General features: G+C 50.6%; 1 protein-coding gene across 1 annotated transcript in view; it reads right to left on the minus strand.

Moving 5' to 3' along the window:
- hmces (5-hydroxymethylcytosine binding, ES cell specific) overlaps nucleotides 1-19,341 on the minus strand; it is a 62,463-nt gene extending 43,122 nt beyond the window's left edge. Inside the window, exons 1-6 of the mRNA XM_066697638.1 lie at nucleotides 19,214-19,341; nucleotides 18,439-18,664; nucleotides 18,191-18,334; nucleotides 17,889-18,056; nucleotides 17,625-17,782; nucleotides 17,304-17,481 (exon numbers count right to left, since the gene is read on the minus strand). Of these exons, the coding sequence (XP_066553735.1) occupies nucleotides 17,304-17,481; nucleotides 17,625-17,782; nucleotides 17,889-18,056; nucleotides 18,191-18,334; nucleotides 18,439-18,627 (837 nt within the window). The 5' untranslated portion in view covers nucleotides 18,628-18,664; nucleotides 19,214-19,341. The remainder of the gene's footprint in view (nucleotides 1-17,303; nucleotides 17,482-17,624; nucleotides 17,783-17,888; nucleotides 18,057-18,190; nucleotides 18,335-18,438; nucleotides 18,665-19,213) is intronic.
- Between the last annotated feature and the right edge of the window lie 54 nt (nucleotides 19,342-19,395).

A 19,395-nucleotide genomic window follows, 5' to 3' on the forward strand; every position in this document is an offset into this window, starting at 1 on the left:
GTACCTGTGTGTGTGTGTGTAGTGCTGTACCTGTGTGTGTGTAGTGCTGTACCTGTGTGTGTGTAGTGCTGTACCTGTGTGTGTGTGTGTGTAGTGCTGTACCTGTGTGTGTGTGTAGTGCTGTGCTGTACCTGTGTGTGTGTAGTGCTGTACCTGTGTGTGTGTGTGTGTAGTGCTGTGCTGTACCTGTGTGTGTGTGTGTGTAGTGCTGTACCTGTGTGTGTAGTGCTGTACCTGTGTGTGTGTGTAGTGCTGTACCTGTGTGTGTGTAGTGCTGTGATGTACCTGTGTGTGTGTAGTGCTGTACCTGTGTGTAGTGCTGTACCTGTGTGTGTGTGTGTAGTGCTGTGCTGTACATGTGTGTAGTGCTGTACCTGTGTGTGTGTGTGTGTGTAGTGCTGTGCTGTACATGTGTGTAGTGCTGTACCTGTGTGTGTGTGTGTAGTGCTGTGCTGTACATGTGTGTAGTGCTGTACCTGTGTGTGTGTGTGTGTAGTGCTGTGCTGTACCTGTGTGTGTGTGTAGTGCTGTGCTGTACCTGTGTGTGTGTGTAGTGCTGTACCTGTGTGTAGTACTGTACCTGTGTGTGCGTGTAGTGCTGTGCTGTACCTGTGTGTGTGTAGTGCTGTACCTGTGTGTGTGTGTGTGTGTAGTGCTGTACCTGTGTGTGTGCGTAGTGCTGTGCTGTACCTGTGTGTGTGTGTGTAGTGCTGTGCTGTACCTGTGTGTGTGTGTGTGTGTGTAGTGCTGTACCTGTGTGTGTGTGTGTAGTGCTGTGCTGTACCTGTGTGTGTGTGTGTGTGTAGTGCTGTACCTGTGTGTATTTGTGTGTGTGTGAGTAGTGCTGTACCTGTGTGTGTGTAGTGCTGTGCTGTACCTGTGTGTGTGTGTAGTGCTGTACCTGTGTGTGTGTGTAGTGCTGTGCTGTACCTGTGTGTGTGTGTGTAGTGCTGTACCTGTGTGTGTGTGTGTGTAGTGCTGTACCTGTGTGTGTGTGTGTGTAGTGCTGTACCTGTGTGTGTGTGTAGTGCTGTGCTGTACCTGTGTGTGTAGTGCTGTACCTGTGTGTGTGTGTGTAGTGCTGTGCTGTACCTGTGTGTGTGTGTGTGTGTAGTGCTGTGCTGTACCTGTGTGTGTGTGTAGTGCTGTACCTGTGTGTGTGTAGTGCTGTGCTGTACCTGTGTGTGTGTGTGTAGTGCTGTGCTGTACCTGTGTGTGTGTAGTGCTGTGCTGTACCTGTGTGTGTGTGTGTGTGTGTGTGTAGTGCTGTACCTGTGTGTGAGTGTGTAGTGCTGTACCTGTGTGTGTAGTGCTGTACCTGTGTGTGTGTGTAGTGCTGTATCTGTGTGTGTGTGTAGTGCTGTACCTGTGTGTGTGTGTGTGTAGTGCTGTGCTGTACCTGTGTGTGTGTAGTGTTGTACTGTACCTGTGTGTGTGTGTGCAGTGCTGTACCTGTGTGTGTAGTGCTGTACTGTACCTGTGTGTGTAGTGCTGTACTGTACCTGTGTGTGTGTGTGCAGTGCTGTACCTGTGTGTGTGTAGTGCTGTGCTGTACCTGTGTGTGTGTGTGTGTGTGTAGTGCTGTACTGTACCTGTGTGTGTGTGTGTAGTGCTGTACCTGTGTGTGTGTGCAGTGCTGTGCTATACCTGTGTGTGTGTGTGTAGTGCTGTACTGTACCTGTGTGTGTGTGTGTAGTGCTGTACCTGAGTGTGTGTGTGTGTGTGTAGTGCTGTACTGTACCTGTGTGTGTGTGTAGTGCTGTACCTGTGTGTGTGTGTGTAGTGCTGTGCTGTACCTGTGTGTGTAGTGCTGTGCTGTACCTGTGTGTGTAGTGCTGTGCTGTACCTGTGTGTGTAGTGCTGTGCTGTACCTGTGTGTGTGTGTAGTGCTGTACTGTACCTGTGTGTGTGTGTGTAGTGCTGTACCTGTGTGTGTGTAGTGCTGTACCTGTGTGTGTGTGTAGTGCTGTACCTGTGTGTGTGTAGTGCTGTGCTGTACCTGTGTGTGTGTAGTGCTGTACCTGTATGTAGTGCTGTACCTGTGTGTGTGTGTAGTGCTGTGCTGTACATGTGTGTAGTGCTGTACCTGTGTGTGTGTGTGTAGTGCTGTGCTGTACATGTGTGTAGTGCTGTACCTGTGTGTGTGTGTGTGTAGTGCTGTGCTGTACCTGTGTGTGTGTGTGTGTAGTGCTGTACCTGTGTGTAGTACTGTACCTGTGTGTGCGTGTAGTGCTGTGCTGCACCTGTGTGTGTGTAGTGCTGTACCTGTGTGTGTGTGTGTGTAGTGCTGTACCTGTGTGTGTGTGAAGTGCTGTGCTGTACCTGTGTGTGTGTGTGTGTGTGTAGTGCTGTACCTGTGTGTGTGTGTGTGTAGTGCTGTGCTGTACCTGTGTGTGTGTGTGTGTGTAGTGCTGTACCTGAGTGTATTTGTGTGTGTGTGAGTAGTGCTGTACCTGTGTGTGTGTAGTGCTGTGCTGTACCTGTGTGTGTGTGTAGTGCTGTGCTGTACCTGTGTGTGTGTGTGTAGTGCTGTACCTGTGTGTGTGTGTAGTGTTGTACCTGTGTGTGTGTGTGTGTGTGTGTAGTGCTGTACCTGTGTGTGTGTAGTGCTGTACCTGTGTGTGTGTAGTGCTGTACCTGTGTGTGTGTGTAGTGCTGTACCTGTGTGTGTAGTGCTGTGCTGTACCTGTGTGTGTGTAGTGCTGTACCTGTGTGTAGTGCTGTACCTGTGTGTGTGTGTGTAGTGCTGTGCTGTACATGTGTGTAGTGCTGTACCTGTGTGTGTGTGTGTAGTGCTGTGCTGTACATGTGTGTAGTGCTGTACCTGTGTGTGTGTGTGTGTGTGTAGTGCTGTGCTGTACCTGTGTGTGTGTGTAGTGCTGTGCTGTACCTGTGTGTGTAGTGCTGTACCTGTGTGTAGTACTGTACCTGTGTGTGCGTGTAGTGCTGTGCTGTACCTGTGTGTGTGTAGTGCTGTACCTGTGTGTGTGTGTGTAGTGCTGTACCTGTGTGTGTGTGTGTAGTGCTGTACCTGTGTGTGTGTAGTGCTGTACCTGTGTGTGTGTGTGTGTAGTGCTGTACCTGTGTGTGTGTGTAGTGCTGTGCTGTACCTGTGTGTGTGTAGTGCTGTACCTGTGTGTGTGTGTGTGTAGTGCTGTGCTGTACCTGTGTGTGTGTGTGTGTAGTGCTGTACCTGTGTGTGTAGTGCTGTACCTGTGTGTGTGTGTAGTGCTGTGATGTACCTGTGTGTGTGTAGTGCTGTACCTGTGTGTAGTGCTGTACCTGTGTGTGTGTGTGTAGTGCTGTGCTGTACATGTGTGTAGTGCTGTACCTGTGTGTGTGTGTGTAGTGCTGTGCTGTACATGTGTGTAGTGCTGTACCTGTGTGTGTGTGTGTGTAGTGCTGTGCTGTACCTGTGTGTGTGTGTAGTGCTGTGCTGTACCTGTGTGTGTGTGTAGTGCTGTACCTGTGTGTAGTACTGTACCTGTGTGTGCGTGTAGTGCTGTGCTGTACCTGTGTGTGTGTAGTGCTGTACCTGTGTGTGTGTGTGTGTAGTGCTGTACCTGTGTGTGTGTGTAGTGCTGTGCTGTACCTGTGTGTGTGTGTGTAGTGCTGTGCTGTACCTGTGTGTGTGTGTGTGTAGTGCTGTGCTGTACCTGTGTGTGTGTGTGTAGTGCTGTGCTGTACCTGTGTGTGTGTGTGTGTGTGTAGTGCTGTACCTGTGTGTGTGTGTGTGTAGTGCTGTGCTGTACCTGTGTGTGTGTGTGTGTGTAGTGCTGTACCTGTGTGTATTTGTGTGTGTGTGAGTAGTGCTGTACCTGTGTGTGTGTAGTGCTGTGCTGTACCTGTGTGTGTGTGTAGTGCTGTACCTGTGTGTGTAGTGCTGTACCTGTGTGTGTGTGTAGTGCTGTGCTGTACCTGTGTGTGTGTGTGTAGTGCTGTACCTGTGTGTGTGTGTGTGTAGTGCTGTACCTGTGTGTGTGTGTGTGTAGTGCTGTACCTGTGTGTGTGTGTAGTGCTGTGCTGTACCTGTGTGTGTAGTGCTGTACCTGTGTGTGTAGTGCTGTACCTGTGTGTGTGTGTGTAGTGCTGTGCTGTACCTGTGTGTGTGTGTGTGTGTAGTGCTGTGCTGTACCTGTGTGTGTGTGTAGTGCTGTACCTGTGTGTGTGTAGTGCTGTGCTGTACCTGTGTGTGTGTGTGTAGTGCTGTGCTGTACCTGTGTGTGTGTAGTGCTGTGCTGTACCTGTGTGTGTGTGTGTGTGTGTGTGTGTAGTGCTGTACCTGTGTGTGAGTGTGTAGTGCTGTACCTGTGTGTGTAGTGCTGTACCTGTGTGTGTGTGTAGTGCTGTATCTGTGTGTGTGTGTAGTGCTGTACCTGTGTGTGTGTGTGTGTAGTGCTGTGCTGTACCTGTGTGTGTGTAGTGTTGTACTGTACCTGTGTGTGTGTGTGCAGTGCTGTACCTGTGTGTGTAGTGCTGTACTGTACCTGTGTGTGTAGTGCTGTACTGTACCTGTGTGTGTGTGTGCAGTGCTGTACCTGTGTGTGTGTAGTGCTGTGCTGTACCTGTGTGTGTGTGTGTGTGTGTGTAGTGCTGTACTGTACCTGTGTGTGTGTGTAGTGCTGTACCTGTGTGTGTGTGTGCAGTGCTGTGCTATACCTGTGTGTGTGTGTGTAGTGCTGTACTGTACCTGTGTGTGTGTGTGTAGTGCTGTACCTGAGTGTGTGTGTGTGTGTGTAGTGCTGTACTGTACCTGTGTGTGTGTGTAGTGCTGTACCTGTGTGTGTGTGTGTAGTGCTGTGCTGTACCTGTGTGTGTAGTGCTGTGCTGTACCTGTGTGTGTAGTGCTGTGCTGTACCTGTGTGTGTGTGTGTAGTGCTGTACTGTACCTGTGTGTGTGTGTGTAGTGCTGTACTGTACCTGTGTGTGTAGTGCTGTACCTGTGTGTGTGTGTAGTGCTGTACCTGTGTGTGTGTGTAGTGCTGTACTGTACCTGTGTGTGTGTATGTGCAGTGCTGTACCTGTGTGTGTGTGTAGTGCTGTACCTGTGTGTGTAGTGCTGTACCTGTGTGTGTGTGAAGTGCTGTATCTGTGTGTGAGTGTGTAGTGCTGTACCTGTGTGTGTGTGTGTGTGTAGTGCTGTGCTGTACATGTTTGTGTGTGTGTAGTGCTGTAGCTGTGTATGTAGTGCAGTACCTGTGTATGTAGTGCAGTACCTGTGTGTGTGTGTGTGTGTGTAGTGCTGTACCTGTGTGTGTGTGTAGTGCTGTGCTGTACATGTTTGTGCGTGTGTAGTGCTGTACCTGTGTATGTAGTGCAGTACCTGTGTGTGTGTGTGTGTAGTGCTGTACCTGTGTGTGTGTGTGTGTGTAGTGCTGTGCTGTACATGTGTGATTGTGTAGTGATGTACCTGTGTGTGTGTGTGTGTAGTGCTGTACTGTACCTGTGTGTAGTGCTGTACCTTTGTGTGTGTGTGTAGTGCTGTGCTGTACCTGTGTGTGTGTGTAGTGCTGTGCTGTACCTGTGTGTGTGAGTGTGTAGTGCTGTACCTGTGTGTGTTTGTAGTGCTGTGCTGTACCTGTGTGTGTTTGTAGTGCTGTGCTGTACATGTGTGAGTGTGTAGTGCGGTACCTGTGTGTGTGTGTGTGTGTGTGTAGTGCTGTACCTGTGTGTGTGTAGTGCTGTATTGTACCTGTGTGTGTGTGTGTAGTGCTGTACCTGTGTGCGTGTAGTGCTGTGCTGTACCTGTGTGTGTGTGTAGTGTTGTACCTGTGTGTGTGTGTGTGTAGTGCTGTACCTGTGTGTGTGTAGTGCTGTGCTGTACCTGTGTGTGTGTAGTGCTGTACCTGTGTGTAGTGCTGTACCTGTGTGTGTGTGTGTAGTGCTGTGCATGTGTGTAGTGCTGTACCTGTGTGTGTGTGTGTGTGTGTAGTGCTGTGCTGTACCTGTGTGTGTAGTGCTGTACCTGTGTGTGTGTGTGTAGTGCTGTGCTGTACCTGTGTGTGTGTTTGTGCTGTACATGTGTGTGTGTGTGTGTAGTGCTGTACCTAAGTGTGTGTAGTGCTGTGCTGTACCTGTGTGTGTGTGTGTAGTGCTGTACCTGTGTGTAGTACTGTACCTGTGTGTGCGTGTAGTGCTGTGCTGTACCTGTGTGTGTGTAGTGCTGTACCTGTGTGTGTGTGTGTGTGTGTAGTGCTGTACCTGTGTGTGTGTGTAGTGCTGTGCTATACCTGTGTGTGTGTGTGTAGTGCTGTGCTGTACCTGTGTGTGTGTGTGTAGTGTTGTACCTGTGTGTGAGTGTGTAGTGCTGTACCTGTGTAGTGCTGTGCTGTACCTGTGTGTGTAGTGCTGTACCTGTGTGTGTGTGTGTAGTGTTGTACCTGTGTGTGAGTGTGTAGTGCTGTACCTGTGTAGTGCTGTGCTGTACCTGTGTGTGTGTGTAGTGCTGTGCTGTACCTGTGTGTGTGTGTGTGTAGTGCTGTACCTGTGTGTATGTGTGTGTGTGTAGTGCTGTGCTGTACCTGTGTGTGTGTGTGTGTAGTGCTGTGCTGTACCTGTGTGTGTGTGTGTGTGTAGTGCTGTACCTGTGTGTGTGTGTGTGTGTAGTGCTGTACCTGTGTGTGTGTGTAGTGCTGTGCTGTACCTGTGTGTGTGTGTAGTGCTATGCTGTACCTGTGTGTGTGTGTAGTGCTGTACCTGTGTGTGTGTGTGTGTGTAGTGCTGTACCTGTGTGTGTGTAGTGCTGTGCTGTACCTGTGTGTGTGTGTGTAGTGCTGTACCTGTGTGTAGTACTGTACCTGTGTGTGCGTGTAGTGCTGTACCTGTGTGTGTGTGTGTGCAGTGCTGTACCTGTGTGTGTTTGTAGTGCTGTGCTGTACATGTGTGAGTGTGTAGTGCGGTACCTGTGTGTGTGTGTGTGTGTGTGTAGTGCTGTACCTGTGTGTGTGTAGTGCTGTATTGTACCTGTGTGTGTGTGTGTAGTGCTGTACCTGTGTGCGTGTAGTGCTGTGCTGTACCTGTGTGTGTGTGTAGTGTTGTACCTGTGTGTGTGTGTGTGTAGTGCTGTACCTGTGTGTGTGTAGTGCTGTGCTGTACCTGTGTGTGTGTAGTGCTGTACCTGTGTGTAGTGCTGTACCTGTGTGTGTGTGTGTAGTGCTGTGCATGTGTGTAGTGCTGTACCTGTGTGTGTGTGTGTGTGTGTAGTGCTGTGCTGTACCTGTGTGTGTAGTGCTGTACCTGTGTGTGTGTGTGTAGTGCTGTGCTGTACCTGTGTGTGTGTTTGTGCTGTACCTGTGTGTGTGTGTGTGTAGTGCTGTACCTAAGTGTGTGTAGTGCTGTGCTGTACCTGTGTGTGTGTGTGTAGTGCTGTACCTGTGTGTAGTACTGTACCTGTGTGTGCGTGTAGTGCTGTGCTGTACCTGTGTGTGTGTAGTGCTGTACCTGTGTGTGTGTGTGTGTGTGTAGTGCTGTACCTGTGTGTGTGTGTAGTGCTGTGCTATACCTGTGTGTGTGTGTGTAGTGCTGTGCTGTACCTGTGTGTGTGTGTGTAGTGTTGTACCTGTGTGTGAGTGTGTAGTGCTGTACCTGTGTAGTGCTGTGCTGTACCTGTGTGTGTAGTGCTGTACCTGTGTGTGTGTGTGTAGTGTTGTACCTGTGTGTGAGTGTGTAGTGCTGTACCTGTGTAGTGCTGTGCTGTACCTGTGTGTGTGTGTAGTGCTGTGCTGTACCTGTGTGTGTGTGTGTGTAGTGCTGTACCTGTGTGTATGTGTGTGTGTGTAGTGCTGTGCTGTACCTGTGTGTGTGTGTGTGTAGTGCTGTGCTGTACCTGTGTGTGTGTGTGTGTGTAGTGCTGTACCTGTGTGTGTGTGTGTGTGTAGTGCTGTACCTGTGTGTGTGTGTAGTGCTGTGCTGTACCTGTGTGTGTGTGTAGTGCTATGCTGTACCTGTGTGTGTGTGTAGTGCTGTACCTGTGTGTGTGTGTGTGTGTAGTGCTGTACCTGTGTGTGTGTAGTGCTGTGCTGTACCTGTGTGTGTGTGTGTAGTGCTGTACCTGTGTGTAGTACTGTACCTGTGTGTGCGTGTAGTGCTGTACCTGTGTGTGTGTGTGTGCAGTGCTGTACCTGTGTGTGTAGTGCTGTACCTGTGTGTGTGTAGTGCTGTACCCGTGTGTGTGTGTGTGTGTAGTGCTGTACCTGTGTGTGTGTGTAGTGCTGTGCTGTACCTGTGTGTGTAGTGCTGTGCTGTACCTGTGTGTGTGTGTGTGTGTGGTGCTGTACCTGTGTGTGAGTGTGTAGTGCTGTACCTGTGTAGTGCTGTGCTGTACCTGTGTGTGTGTGTAGTGCTGTGCTGTACCTGTGTGTGTAGTGCTGTACCTGTGTGTGTGTGTGTGTGTAGTGCTGTACCTGTGTGTGTGTGTGTAGTGCTGTACCTGTGTGTGTGTAGTGCTGTGCTGTACCTGTGTGTGTGTAGTGCTGTGCTGTACCTGTGTGTGTGTGTGTGTATGGTGCTGTACCTGTGTGTGTGTAGTGCTGTGCTGTACCTGTGTGTGTGTGTGTAGTGCTGTGCTGTACCTGTGTGTGTGTGTGTGTGTAGTGCTGTACCTGTGTGTGTGTGTGTGTAGTGCTGTGCTGTACCTGTGTGTGTGAGTGTGTAGTGCTGTACCTGTGTGTGAGTGTGTAGTGCTGTACCTGTGTAGTGCTGTACCTGTGTGTGTGTGTGTAGTGCTGTACCTGTGTGTGTGTAGTGCTGTGCTGTACCTGTGTGTGAGTGTGTAGTGCTGTGCTGTACCTGTGTGTGTGTAGTGCTGTACCTGTGTGTGTGTGTGTGTAGTGCTGTACCTGTGTGTGTGTGTAGTGCTGTGCTGTACCTGTGTGTGTGTGTGTAGTGCTGTGCTGTACCTGTGTGTGTGTGTGTAGTGCTGTGCTGTACCTGTGTGTGAGTGTGTAGTGCTGTACCTGTGTAGTGCTGTGCTGTACCTGTGTGTGTGTGTAGTGCTGTGCTGTACCTGTGTGTGTGTGTGTGTGTAGTGCTGTACCTGTGTGTGTGTGTAGTGCTGTGCTGTACCTGTGTGTGTGTAGTGCTGCACCTGTGTGTGTGTGTGTAGTGCTGTACCTGTGTGTGTGTGTAGTGCTATGCTGTACCTGTGTGTGTGTAGTGCTGCACCTGTGTGTGAGTGTGTAGTGCTGTACCTGTGTGTGTAGTGCTGTACCTGTGTGTGTGTGTAGTGCTGTATCTGTGTGTGTGTGTAGTGCTGTACCTGTGTGTGTGTGTGTGTAGTGCTGTGCTGTACCTGTGTGTGTGTAGTGTTGTACTGTACCTGTGTGTGTGTGTGCAGTGCTGTACCTGTGTGTGTAGTGCTGTACTGTACCTGTGTGTGTAGTGCTGTACTGTACCTGTGTGTGTGTGTGCAGTGCTGTACCTGTGTGTGTGTAGTGCTGTGCTGTACCTGTGTGTGTGTGTGTGTGTGTGTAGTGCTGTACTGTACCTGTGTGTGTGTGTGTAGTGCTGTACCTGTGTGTGTGTGTGCAGTGCTGTGCTATACCTGTGTGTGTGTGTGTAGTGCTGTACTGTACCTGTGTGTGTGTGTGTAGTGCTGTACCTGAGTGTGTGTGTGTGTGTGTAGTGCTGTACTGTACCTGTGTGTGTGTGTAGTGCTGTACCTGTGTGTGTGTGTGTAGTGCTGTACCTTTGTGTGTGTGTGTAGTGCTGTGCTGTACCTGTGTGTGTGTGTAGTGCTGTGCTGTACCTGTGTGTGTGTGTAGTGCTGTGCTGTACCTGTGTGTGTGAGTGTGTAGTGCTGTACCTGTGTGTGTATGTAGTGCTGTGCTGTACCTGTGTGTGTTTGTAGTGCTGTGCTGTACATGTGTGAGTGTGTAGTGCGGTACCTGTGTGTGTGTGTGTGTGTGTGTAGTGCTGTACCTGTGTGTGTGTAGTGCTGTATTGTACCTGTGTGTGTGTGTGTAGTGCTGTACCTGTGTGCGTGTAGTGCTGTGCTGTACCTGTGTGTGTGTGTAGTGTTGTACCTGTGTGTGTGTGTGTGTAGTGCTGTACCTGTGTGTGTGTAGTGCTGTGCTGTACCTGTGTGTGTGTAGTGCTGTACCTGTGTGTAGTGCTGTACCTGTGTGTGTGTGTGTAGTGCTGTGCATGTGTGTAGTGCTGTACCTGTGTGTGTGTGTGTGTGTGTAGTGCTGTGCTGTACCTGTGTGTGTAGTGCTGTACCTGTGTGTGTGTGTGTAGTGCTGTGCTGTACCTGTGTGTGTGTTTGTGCTGTACCTGTGTGTGTGTGTGTGTAGTGCTGTACCTAAGTGTGTGTAGTGCTGTGCTGTACCTGTGTGTGTGTGTGTAGTGCTGTACCTGTGTGTAGTACTGTACCTGTGTGTGCGTGTAGTGCTGTGCTGTACCTGTGTGTGTGTAGTGCTGTACCTGTGTGTGTGTGTGTGTGTGTAGTGCTGTACCTGTGTGTGTGTGTAGTGCTGTGCTATACCTGTGTGTGTGTGTGTAGTGCTGTGCTGTACCTGTGTGTGTGTGTGTAGTGTTGTACCTGTGTGTGAGTGTGTAGTGCTGTACCTGTGTAGTGCTGTGCTGTACCTGTGTGTGTAGTGCTGTACCTGTGTGTGTGTGTGTAGTGTTGTACCTGTGTGTGAGTGTGTAGTGCTGTACCTGTGTAGTGCTGTGCTGTACCTGTGTGTGTGTGTAGTGCTGTGCTGTACCTGTGTGTGTGTGTGTAGTGCTGTACCTGTGTGTATGTGTGTGTGTGTAGTGCTGTGCTGTACCTGTGTGTGTGTGTGTGTAGTGCTGTGCTGTACCTGTGTGTGTGTGTGTGTGTAGTGCTGTACCTGTGTGTGTGTGTGTGTGTGTAGTGCTGTACCTGTGTGTGTGTGTAGTGCTGTGCTGTACCTGTGTGTGTGTGTAGTGCTATGCTGTACCTGTGTGTGTGTGTAGTGCTGTACCTGTGTGTGTGTGTGTGTGTAGTGCTGTACCTGTGTGTGTGTAGTGCTGTGCTGTACCTGTGTGTGTGTGTGTAGTGCTGTACCTGTGTGTAGTACTGTACCTGTGTGTGCGTGTAGTGCTGTACCTGTGTGTGTGTGTGTGCAGTGCTGTACCTGTGTGTGTAGTGCTGTACCTGTGTGTGTGTAGTGCTGTACCCGTGTGTGTGTGTGTGTGTAGTGCTGTACCTGTGTGTGTGTGTAGTGCTGTGCTGTACCTGTGTGTGTAGTGCTGTGCTGTACCTGTGTGTGTGTGTGTGTGTGGTGCTGTACCTGTGTGTGAGTGTGTAGTGCTGTACCTGTGTAGTGCTGTGCTGTACCTGTGTGTGTGTGTAGTGCTGTGCTGTACCTGTGTGTGTAGTGCTGTACCTGTGTGTGTGTGTGTGTGTAGTGCTGTACCTGTGTGTGTGTGTGTAGTGCTGTACCTGTGTGTGTGTAGTGCTGTGCTGTACCTGTGTGTGTGTAGTGCTGTGCTGTACCTGTGTGTGTGTGTGTGTATGGTGCTGTACCTGTGTGTGTGTAGTGCTGTGCTGTACCTGTGTGTGTGTGTGTAGTGCTGTGCTGTACCTGTGTGTGTGTGTGTGTGTAGTGCTGTACCTGTGTGTGTGTGTGTAGTGCTGTGCTGTACCTGTGTGTGTGAGTGTGTAGTGCTGTACCTGTGTGTGAGTGTGTAGTGCTGTACCTGTGTAGTGCTGTACCTGTGTGTGTGTGTGTAGTGCTGTACCTGTGTGTGTGTAGTGCTGTGCTGTACCTGTGTGTGAGTGTGTAGTGCTGTGCTGTACCTGTGTGTGTGTAGTGCTGTACCTGTGTGTGTGTGTGTGTAGTGCTGTACCTGTGTGTGTGTGTAGTGCTGTGCTGTACCTGTGTGTGTGTGTGTAGTGCTGTGCTGTACCTGTGTGTGTGTGTGTAGTGCTGTGCTGTACCTGTGTGTGAGTGTGTAGTGCTGTACCTGTGTAGTGCTGTGCTGTACCTGTGTGTGTGTGTAGTGCTGTGCTGTACCTGTGTGTGTGTGTGTGTGTAGTGCTGTACCTGTGTGTGTGTGTAGTGCTGTGCTGTACCTGTGTGTGTGTAGTGCTGCACCTGTGTGTGTGTGTGTAGTGCTGTACCTGTGTGTGTGTGTAGTGCTATGCTGTACCTGTGTGTGTGTAGTGCTGCACCTGTGTGTGAGTGTGTAGTGCTGTACCTGTGTGTGTAGTGCTGTACCTGTGTGTGTGTGTAGTGCTGTATCTGTGTGTGTGTGTAGTGCTGTACCTGTGTGTGTGTGTGTGTAGTGCTGTGCTGTACCTGTGTGTGTGTAGTGTTGTACTGTACCTGTGTGTGTGTGTGCAGTGCTGTACCTGTGTGTGTAGTGCTGTACTGTACCTGTGTGTGTAGTGCTGTACTGTACCTGTGTGTGTGTGTGCAGTGCTGTACCTGTGTGTGTGTAGTGCTGTGCTGTACCTGTGTGTGTGTGTGTGTGTGTGTAGTGCTGTACTGTACCTGTGTGTGTGTGTGTAGTGCTGTACCTGTGTGTGTGTGTGCAGTGCTGTGCTATACCTGTGTGTGTGTGTGTAGTGCTGTACTGTACCTGTGTGTGTGTGTGTAGTGCTGTACCTGAGTGTGTGTGTGTGTGTGTAGTGCTGTACTGTACCTGTGTGTGTGTGTAGTGCTGTACCTGTGTGTGTGTGTGTAGTGCTGTGCTGTACCTGTGTGTGTAGTGCTGTGCTGTACCTGTGTGTGTGTGTGTAGTGCTGTACTGTACCTGTGTGTGTGTGTGTAGTGCTGTACTGTACCTGTGTGTGTAGTGCTGTACCTGTGTGTGTGTGTAGTGCTGTACCTGTGTGTGTGTGTAGTGCTGTACTGTACCTGTGTGTGTGTATGTGCAGTGCTGTACCTGTGTGTGTGTGTAGTGCTGTACCTGTGTGTGTAGTGCTGTACCTGTGTGTGTGTGAAGTGCTGTATCTGTGTGTGAGTGTGTAGTGCTGTACCTGTGTGTGTGTGTGTGTGTAGTGCTGTGCTGTACATGTTTGTGTGTGTGTAGTGCTGTAGCTGTGTATGTAGTGCAGTACCTGTGTATGTAGTGCAGTACCTGTGTGTGTGTGTGTAGTGCTGTGCTGTACATGTTTGTGCGTGTGTAGTGCTGTACCTGTGTATGTAGTGCAGTACCTGTGTGTGTGTGTGTAGTGCTGTACCTGTGTGTGTGTGTGTGTGTAGTGCTGTGCTGTACATGTGTGATTGTGTAGTGATGTACCTGTGTGTGTGTGTGTGTAGTGCTGTACTGTACCTGTGTGTGTGTGTGTAGTGCTGTACCTTTGTGTGTGTGTGTAGTGCTGTGCTGTACCTGTGTGTGTGTGTAGTGCTGTGCTGTACCTGTGTGTGTGAGTGTGTAGTGCTGTACCTGTGTGTGTTTGTAGTGCTGTGCTGTACCTGTGTGTGTTTGTAGTGCTGTGCTGTACATGTGTGAGTGTGTAGTGCGGTACCTGTGTGTGTGTGTGTGTGTGTGTAGTGCTGTACCTGTGTGTGTGTAGTGCTGTATTGTACCTGTGTGTGTGTGTGTAGTGCTGTACCTGTGTGCGTGTAGTGCTGTGCTGTACCTGTGTGTGTGTGTAGTGTTGTACCTGTGTGTGTGTGTGTGTAGTGCTGTACCTGTGTGTGTGTAGTGCTGTGCTGTACCTGTGTGTGTGTAGTGCTGTACCTGTGTGTAGTGCTGTACCTGTGTGTGTGTGTGTAGTGCTGTGCTGTACATGTGTGTAGTGCTGTACCTGTGTGTGTGTGTGTGTGTGTAGTGCTGTGCTGTACCTGTGTGTGTAGTGCTGTACCTGTGTGTGTGTGTGTAGTGCTGTGCTGTACCTGTGTGTGTGTTTGTGCTGTACCTGTGTGTGTGTGTGTGTAGTGCTGTACCTAAGTGTGTGTAGTGCTGTGCTGTACCTGTGTGTGTGTGTGTAGTGCTGTACCTGTGTGTAGTACTGTACCTGTGTGTGCGTGTAGTGCTGTGCTGTACCTGTGTGTGTGTAGTGCTGTACCTGTGTGTGTGTGTGTGTGTGTAGTGCTGTACCTGTGTGTGTGTGTAGTGCTGTGCTATACCTGTGTGTGTGTGTAGTGCTGTGCTGTACCTGTGTGTGTGTGTGTAGTGTTGTACCTGTGTGTGAGTGTGTAGTGCTGTACCTGTGTAGTGCTGTGCTGTACCTGTGTGTGTAGTGCTGTACCTGTGTGTGTGTGTGTAGTGTTGTACCTGTGTGTGAGTGTGTAGTGCTGTACCTGTGTAGTGCTGTGCTGTACCTGTGTGTGTGTGTAGTGCTGTGCTGTACCTGTGTGTGTGTGTGTAGTGCTGTACCTGTGTGTATGTGTGTGTGTGTAGTGCTGTGCTGTACCTGTGTGTGTGTGTGTGTAGTGCTGTGCTGTACCTGTGTGTGTGTGTGTGTGTAGTGCTGTACCTGTGTGTGTGTGTGTGTGTAGTGCTGTACCTGTGTGTGTGTGTAGTGCTGTGCTGTACCTGTGTGTGTGTGTAGTGCTATGCTGTACCTGTGTGTGTGTGTAGTGCTGTACCTGTGTGTGTGTGTGTGTAGTGCTGTACCTGTGTGTGTGTAGTGCTGTGCTGTACCTGTGTGTGTGTGTGTAGTGCTGTACCTGTGTGTAGTACTGTACCTGTGTGTGCGTGTAGTGCTGTACCTGTGTGTGTGTGTGTGCAGTGCTGTACCTGTGTGTGTAGTGCTGTACCTGTGTGTGTGTAGTGCTGTACCCGTGTGTGTGTGTGTGTGTAGTGCTGTACCTGTGTGTGTGTGTAGTGCTGTGCTGTACCTGTGTGTGTAGTGCTGTGCTGTACCTGTGTGTGTGTGTGGTGCTGTACCTGTGTGTGAGTGTGTAGTGCTGTACCTGTGTAGTGCTGTGCTGTACCTGTGTGTGTGTGTAGTGCTGTGCTGTACCTGTGTGTGTAGTGCTGTACCTGTGTGTGTGTGTGTGTGTAGTGCTGTACCTGTGTGTGTGTGTGTAGTGCTGTACCTGTGTGTGTGTAGTGCTGTGCTGTACCTGTGTGTGTGTAGTGCTGTGCTGTACCTGTGTGTGTGTGTGTGTATGGTGCTGTACCTGTGTGTGTGTAGTGCTGTGCTGTACCTGTGTGTGTGTGTGTAGTGCTGTGCTGTACCTGTGTGTGTGTGTGTGTGTAGTGCTGTACCTGTGTGTGTGTGTGTGTAGTGCTGTGCTGTACCTGTGTGTGTGAGTGTGTAGTGCTGTACCTGTGTGTGAGTGTGTAGTGCTGTACCTGTGTAGTGCTGTACCTGTGTGTGTGTGTGTAGTGCTGTACCTGTGTGTGTGTAGTGCTGTGCTGTACCTGTGTGTGAGTGTGTAGTGCTGTGCTGTACCTGTGTGTGTGTAGTGCTGTACCTGTGTGTGTGTGTGTGTGTAGTGCTGTACCTGTGTGTGTGTGTAGTGCTGTGCTGTACCTGTGTGTGTGTGTGTAGTGCTGTGCTGTACCTGTGTGTGTGTGTGTAGTGCTGTGCTGTACCTGTGTGTGAGTGTGTAGTGCTGTACCTGTGTAGTGCTGTGCTGTACCTGTGTGTGTGTGTAGTGCTGTGCTGTACCTGTGTGTGTGTGTGTGTGTAGTGCTGTACCTGTGTGTGTGTGTAGTGCTGTGCTGTACCTGTGTGTGTGTAGTGCTGCACCTGTGTGTGTGTGTGTAGTGCTGTACCTGTGTGTGTGTGTAGTGCTATGCTGTACCTGTGTGTGTGTAGTGCTGCACCTGTGTGTGTGTGTGTAGTGCTGTACCTGTGTGTGTACAGTGAGGGAAAAAAGTATTTGATCCCCTGCTGATTTTGTACGTTTGCCCACTGTCAAAGAAATGATCAGTCTATAATTTTAATGGTAGGTGTATTTTAACAGTGAGAGACAGAATAACAACAATAAAATCCAGAAAAACGCATTTCAAAAAAGTTATAAATTGATTTGCATGTTAATGAGGGAAATAAGTATTTGACCCCTTGGATTTAGTACTTGGTGGCTAAACCCTTGTTGGCGATCACAGAGGTCAGACGTTTCTTGTAGTTGGCCACCAGGTTTGCACACATCTCAGGAGGGATTTTGTCCCAGTGCTCTTTGCAGATCCTCTCCAAGTCATTAAGGTTTCGAGGCTGACGTTTGGCAACTCGAACCTTCAGCTCCCTCCACAGATTTTCTATGGGATTAAGGTCTGGAGACTGGCTAGGCCACTCCAGGACCTTAATGTGCTTCTTCTTGAGCCACTCCTTTGTTGCCTTGGCTGTGTGTTTTGGGTCATTGTCATGCTGGAATACCCATCCACGACCCATTTTCAATGCCCTGGCTGAGGGAAGGAGGTTCTCACCCAAGATTTGACGGTACATGGCCCCGTCCATCGTCCCTTTGATGTGGTGCAGTTGTCCTGTCCCCGTAGCAGAAAAACACCCCCAAAGCATAATGTTTCCACCTCCATGTTTGACGGTGGGGATGGTGTTCTTGGGGTCATTCCTCCTCCTCCAAACACGGCGAGTTGAGTTGATGCCAAAGAGCTCGATTTTGGTCTCATCTGACCACAACACTTTCACCCAGTTCTCCTCTGAATCATTCAGATGTACAGGCCCGTCTGAAGTTTGCCAATGAACATGTGCTTTCTTGAGCAGGGGGACCTAGCGGGCGCTGCAGGATTTCAGTCCTTCACGGCGTACTGTGTTACCAATTGTTTTCTTGGTGACTATGGTCCCAGCTGCCTTGAGATCATTAACAAGATCCTCCCGTGTAGTTCTGGGGTGATTCCTCACCGTTCTCATGATCATTGAAACTCCACGAGGTGAGATCTTGCATGGAGCCCCAGACTGAGGGAGACTGACAGTTATTTTGTGTTTCTTCCATTTGCTTATAATCGCACCAACTGTTGTCACCTGTTGGTGGAGAGTTTGGAATCTGATTGATTGATAGCTTCTGTGGACAGGTGTCTTTTATACAGGTAACGCGCTGAGATTAGGAGAGTCCCTTTAAGATAGTGCTCCTAATCTCAGCTCGTTACCTGTATAAAAGACACCTGGGAGCCAGAAATCTTGCTGATTGATAGGGGATCAAATACTTATTTCCCTCATTAACATGCAAATCAATTAATAACTTTTTGAAATGCGTTTTTCTGGATTTTATTGTTGTTATTCTGTCTCTCACTGTTAAAACACACCTACCATTAAAATTATAGACTGATCATTTCTTTGTCAGTGGGCAAACGTACAAAATCAGCAGGGGATCAAATACTTTTTTCCTTCACTGTACCTGAGCTGTGCTGTGCTGTACCTGTGTGTGTGTGCAGTGCTGTACCTGTGTGTGTGTGTGTGTAGTGCTGTGCTGTACCTGGCTCGGCTGCAGACAAGTTGGTGAGTTGTTGCGGGAGTTGTTGACAAGCGCAGAGACAGGGTGAAAGGTCAGGCAATCCGTGGGGCGCAGCAGCGTAAGGGCGTCCAGCGGCCGAACCTCCCCGAAGTCCAGCCAGCGCTGCACTGCGTCCTCCCCGTCCAGCACTGCCGGCATCCTGCAGCACAGCGCCATCAACACACGCTCTACACACTGCACACCCTGTCCCCCACGCTCTACACACTGCACAATCTACACCCTGCACCCCACCTGAAAGGCACGCACTACACACTGTGCTGTCCCCCCTGTGCCTCCTCTCACCGGTCGTGAATGCCCTGCAGGCTGGGGGAGGCCTCCACGGTGAGGACAGTGTAGCTGTAGAGGTCCTCCCCACCTCCGGGGGGCGACCAGCGGTCAAACAGCCCAGCCACCGTTAGCAGCTTCCAGCCTGTCCACTCGCTGCCCTCGCCCTCCTCACCCTGCAGGAGAGAGAGAGAGAGAGAGAGAGAGAGAGATTAATACAGACACAAGGACGTCACCGACACAGTGTGAGTGAGTGTGCGTGCGTCAGTGTGTCCAGCTGACCTGGTCCAGGAGGTGTGGGCAGCTCGGAGGCTTGGGGGCTGCAGGGTCCAGCCCTGGGGGGCTCTGGGGGAAGTAGATGAAGAAGGGCTGCTTGTCCTTCTCCTGCCGACGCCACTCGTAGAATCCGTCCACCAGGACGACGCAGCGCCTGCCCTGCAGCAGCGGCTCCTGGACACACCGAGATGGGAGCACAGAGGGAGGGACAGTGAGAGTGGGTGAATGTGTGGGAGTGAGTCATTCAGTGAGTGTGAATGAGTGAGTGAGTGAGTGAGTGAGTGAGTGAGAATGTGTGGGAGCAACACCTTGTACGATTTCTTCTGCAGGATGCTCTCGCTGCGGCAGTTGCTGGTGCTGAACTGCAGTGCCTTCGGGTCGCTGTCGCGGAACCAGGCAGGAACCAGACCCCAGCGCATCAGCGCCAGCACACACTCATCCACTGGGGCGTCCTGCAGGGAGAGAGGGAAAGAAAGAGGTGGGGGACAGAGCACGGCGAGAGGCAGGAGAGAGTGAAGTAGGAAAGATAGACACACACACACACTCACAGTGCTACCTTATTGAAGTGCCGGTGTGAGAGCAGCACGGGGCCGAGGGACTGAGGGCTCCGGTTGTAGGAGGGCCGGTACTTCTCCGCGTCCCCCTCCCTCCACTGGGGCCTACGGCGCCGACCTGACCGGTCCCGGTACCATGAGGCCCGGCTCAGCTCGTCTGGGGCCAGAGTGCAGGCCGTCCGCCCACACATTGCCGCTCTGGAGCCCACAGCCACAGAGCGGACCACGCTGGGACACGGAGAGGACAGTCAAGAGTTACCGGGGCGGTGCAGCTGTGGCCCTCGAGGGGTGGCAGACAGGTGGCTGCCCCCTCCCCCAGCGATGCAGAGTAAACGTTATAAACCTTATTATAATACTGAGTATAACAGGAAACTGCAGCCCCCTGGGTGTATGTGCAGTTTCCTGTTATACAGAGTATTATAGTAAACGCAGTAACACTAACTCACTGCGAACAGCCGCCTTCGCGCCGTTGCTGCTCCCTATTTGTGTTCGGTGTTTTGTCGCAGTTCGGTTAGACTCGGCGGTGTTGATTTGTTGCGTACAAATGCACGACAGTTACGTCACTTTTGCACAATGTGAAATGTTAGAGATCCTCCAATTGCTCGCAGTGTTAGCAGGCAGCCGCGTCTTTGAATGCAAAACGGCTTCATCGTAAGTCATCACCAACAACAACTGCATATAAACAGAGCCATGTGCAAACTACTGACACTTCCGCCGTAATATATTATTTCTCCTCTCTCTGTGAGTATGAAACTATTACTAAACTGTTACTCGTACCTGACGGGTAGTTGGGCTGAGAGCCGCCGGGTCGACACTGACTCCGAGCCTCTCCGACTCCACTCCGAACCTGCCCGCCAGCAGCAGCAACACAGAGACGTCACCGAAGCCGTTACGCGGTCAGCCGCTTCCCCTGTCACATGACTGGGGCCGAATGGAGGAGGTGGGGTTTGTCTACTACA

This window comes from Amia ocellicauda, chromosome 3, assembly GCF_036373705.1.
Source record: "Amia ocellicauda isolate fAmiCal2 chromosome 3, fAmiCal2.hap1, whole genome shotgun sequence".
Lineage (NCBI taxonomy): Eukaryota > Metazoa > Chordata > Actinopteri > Amiiformes > Amiidae > Amia > Amia ocellicauda.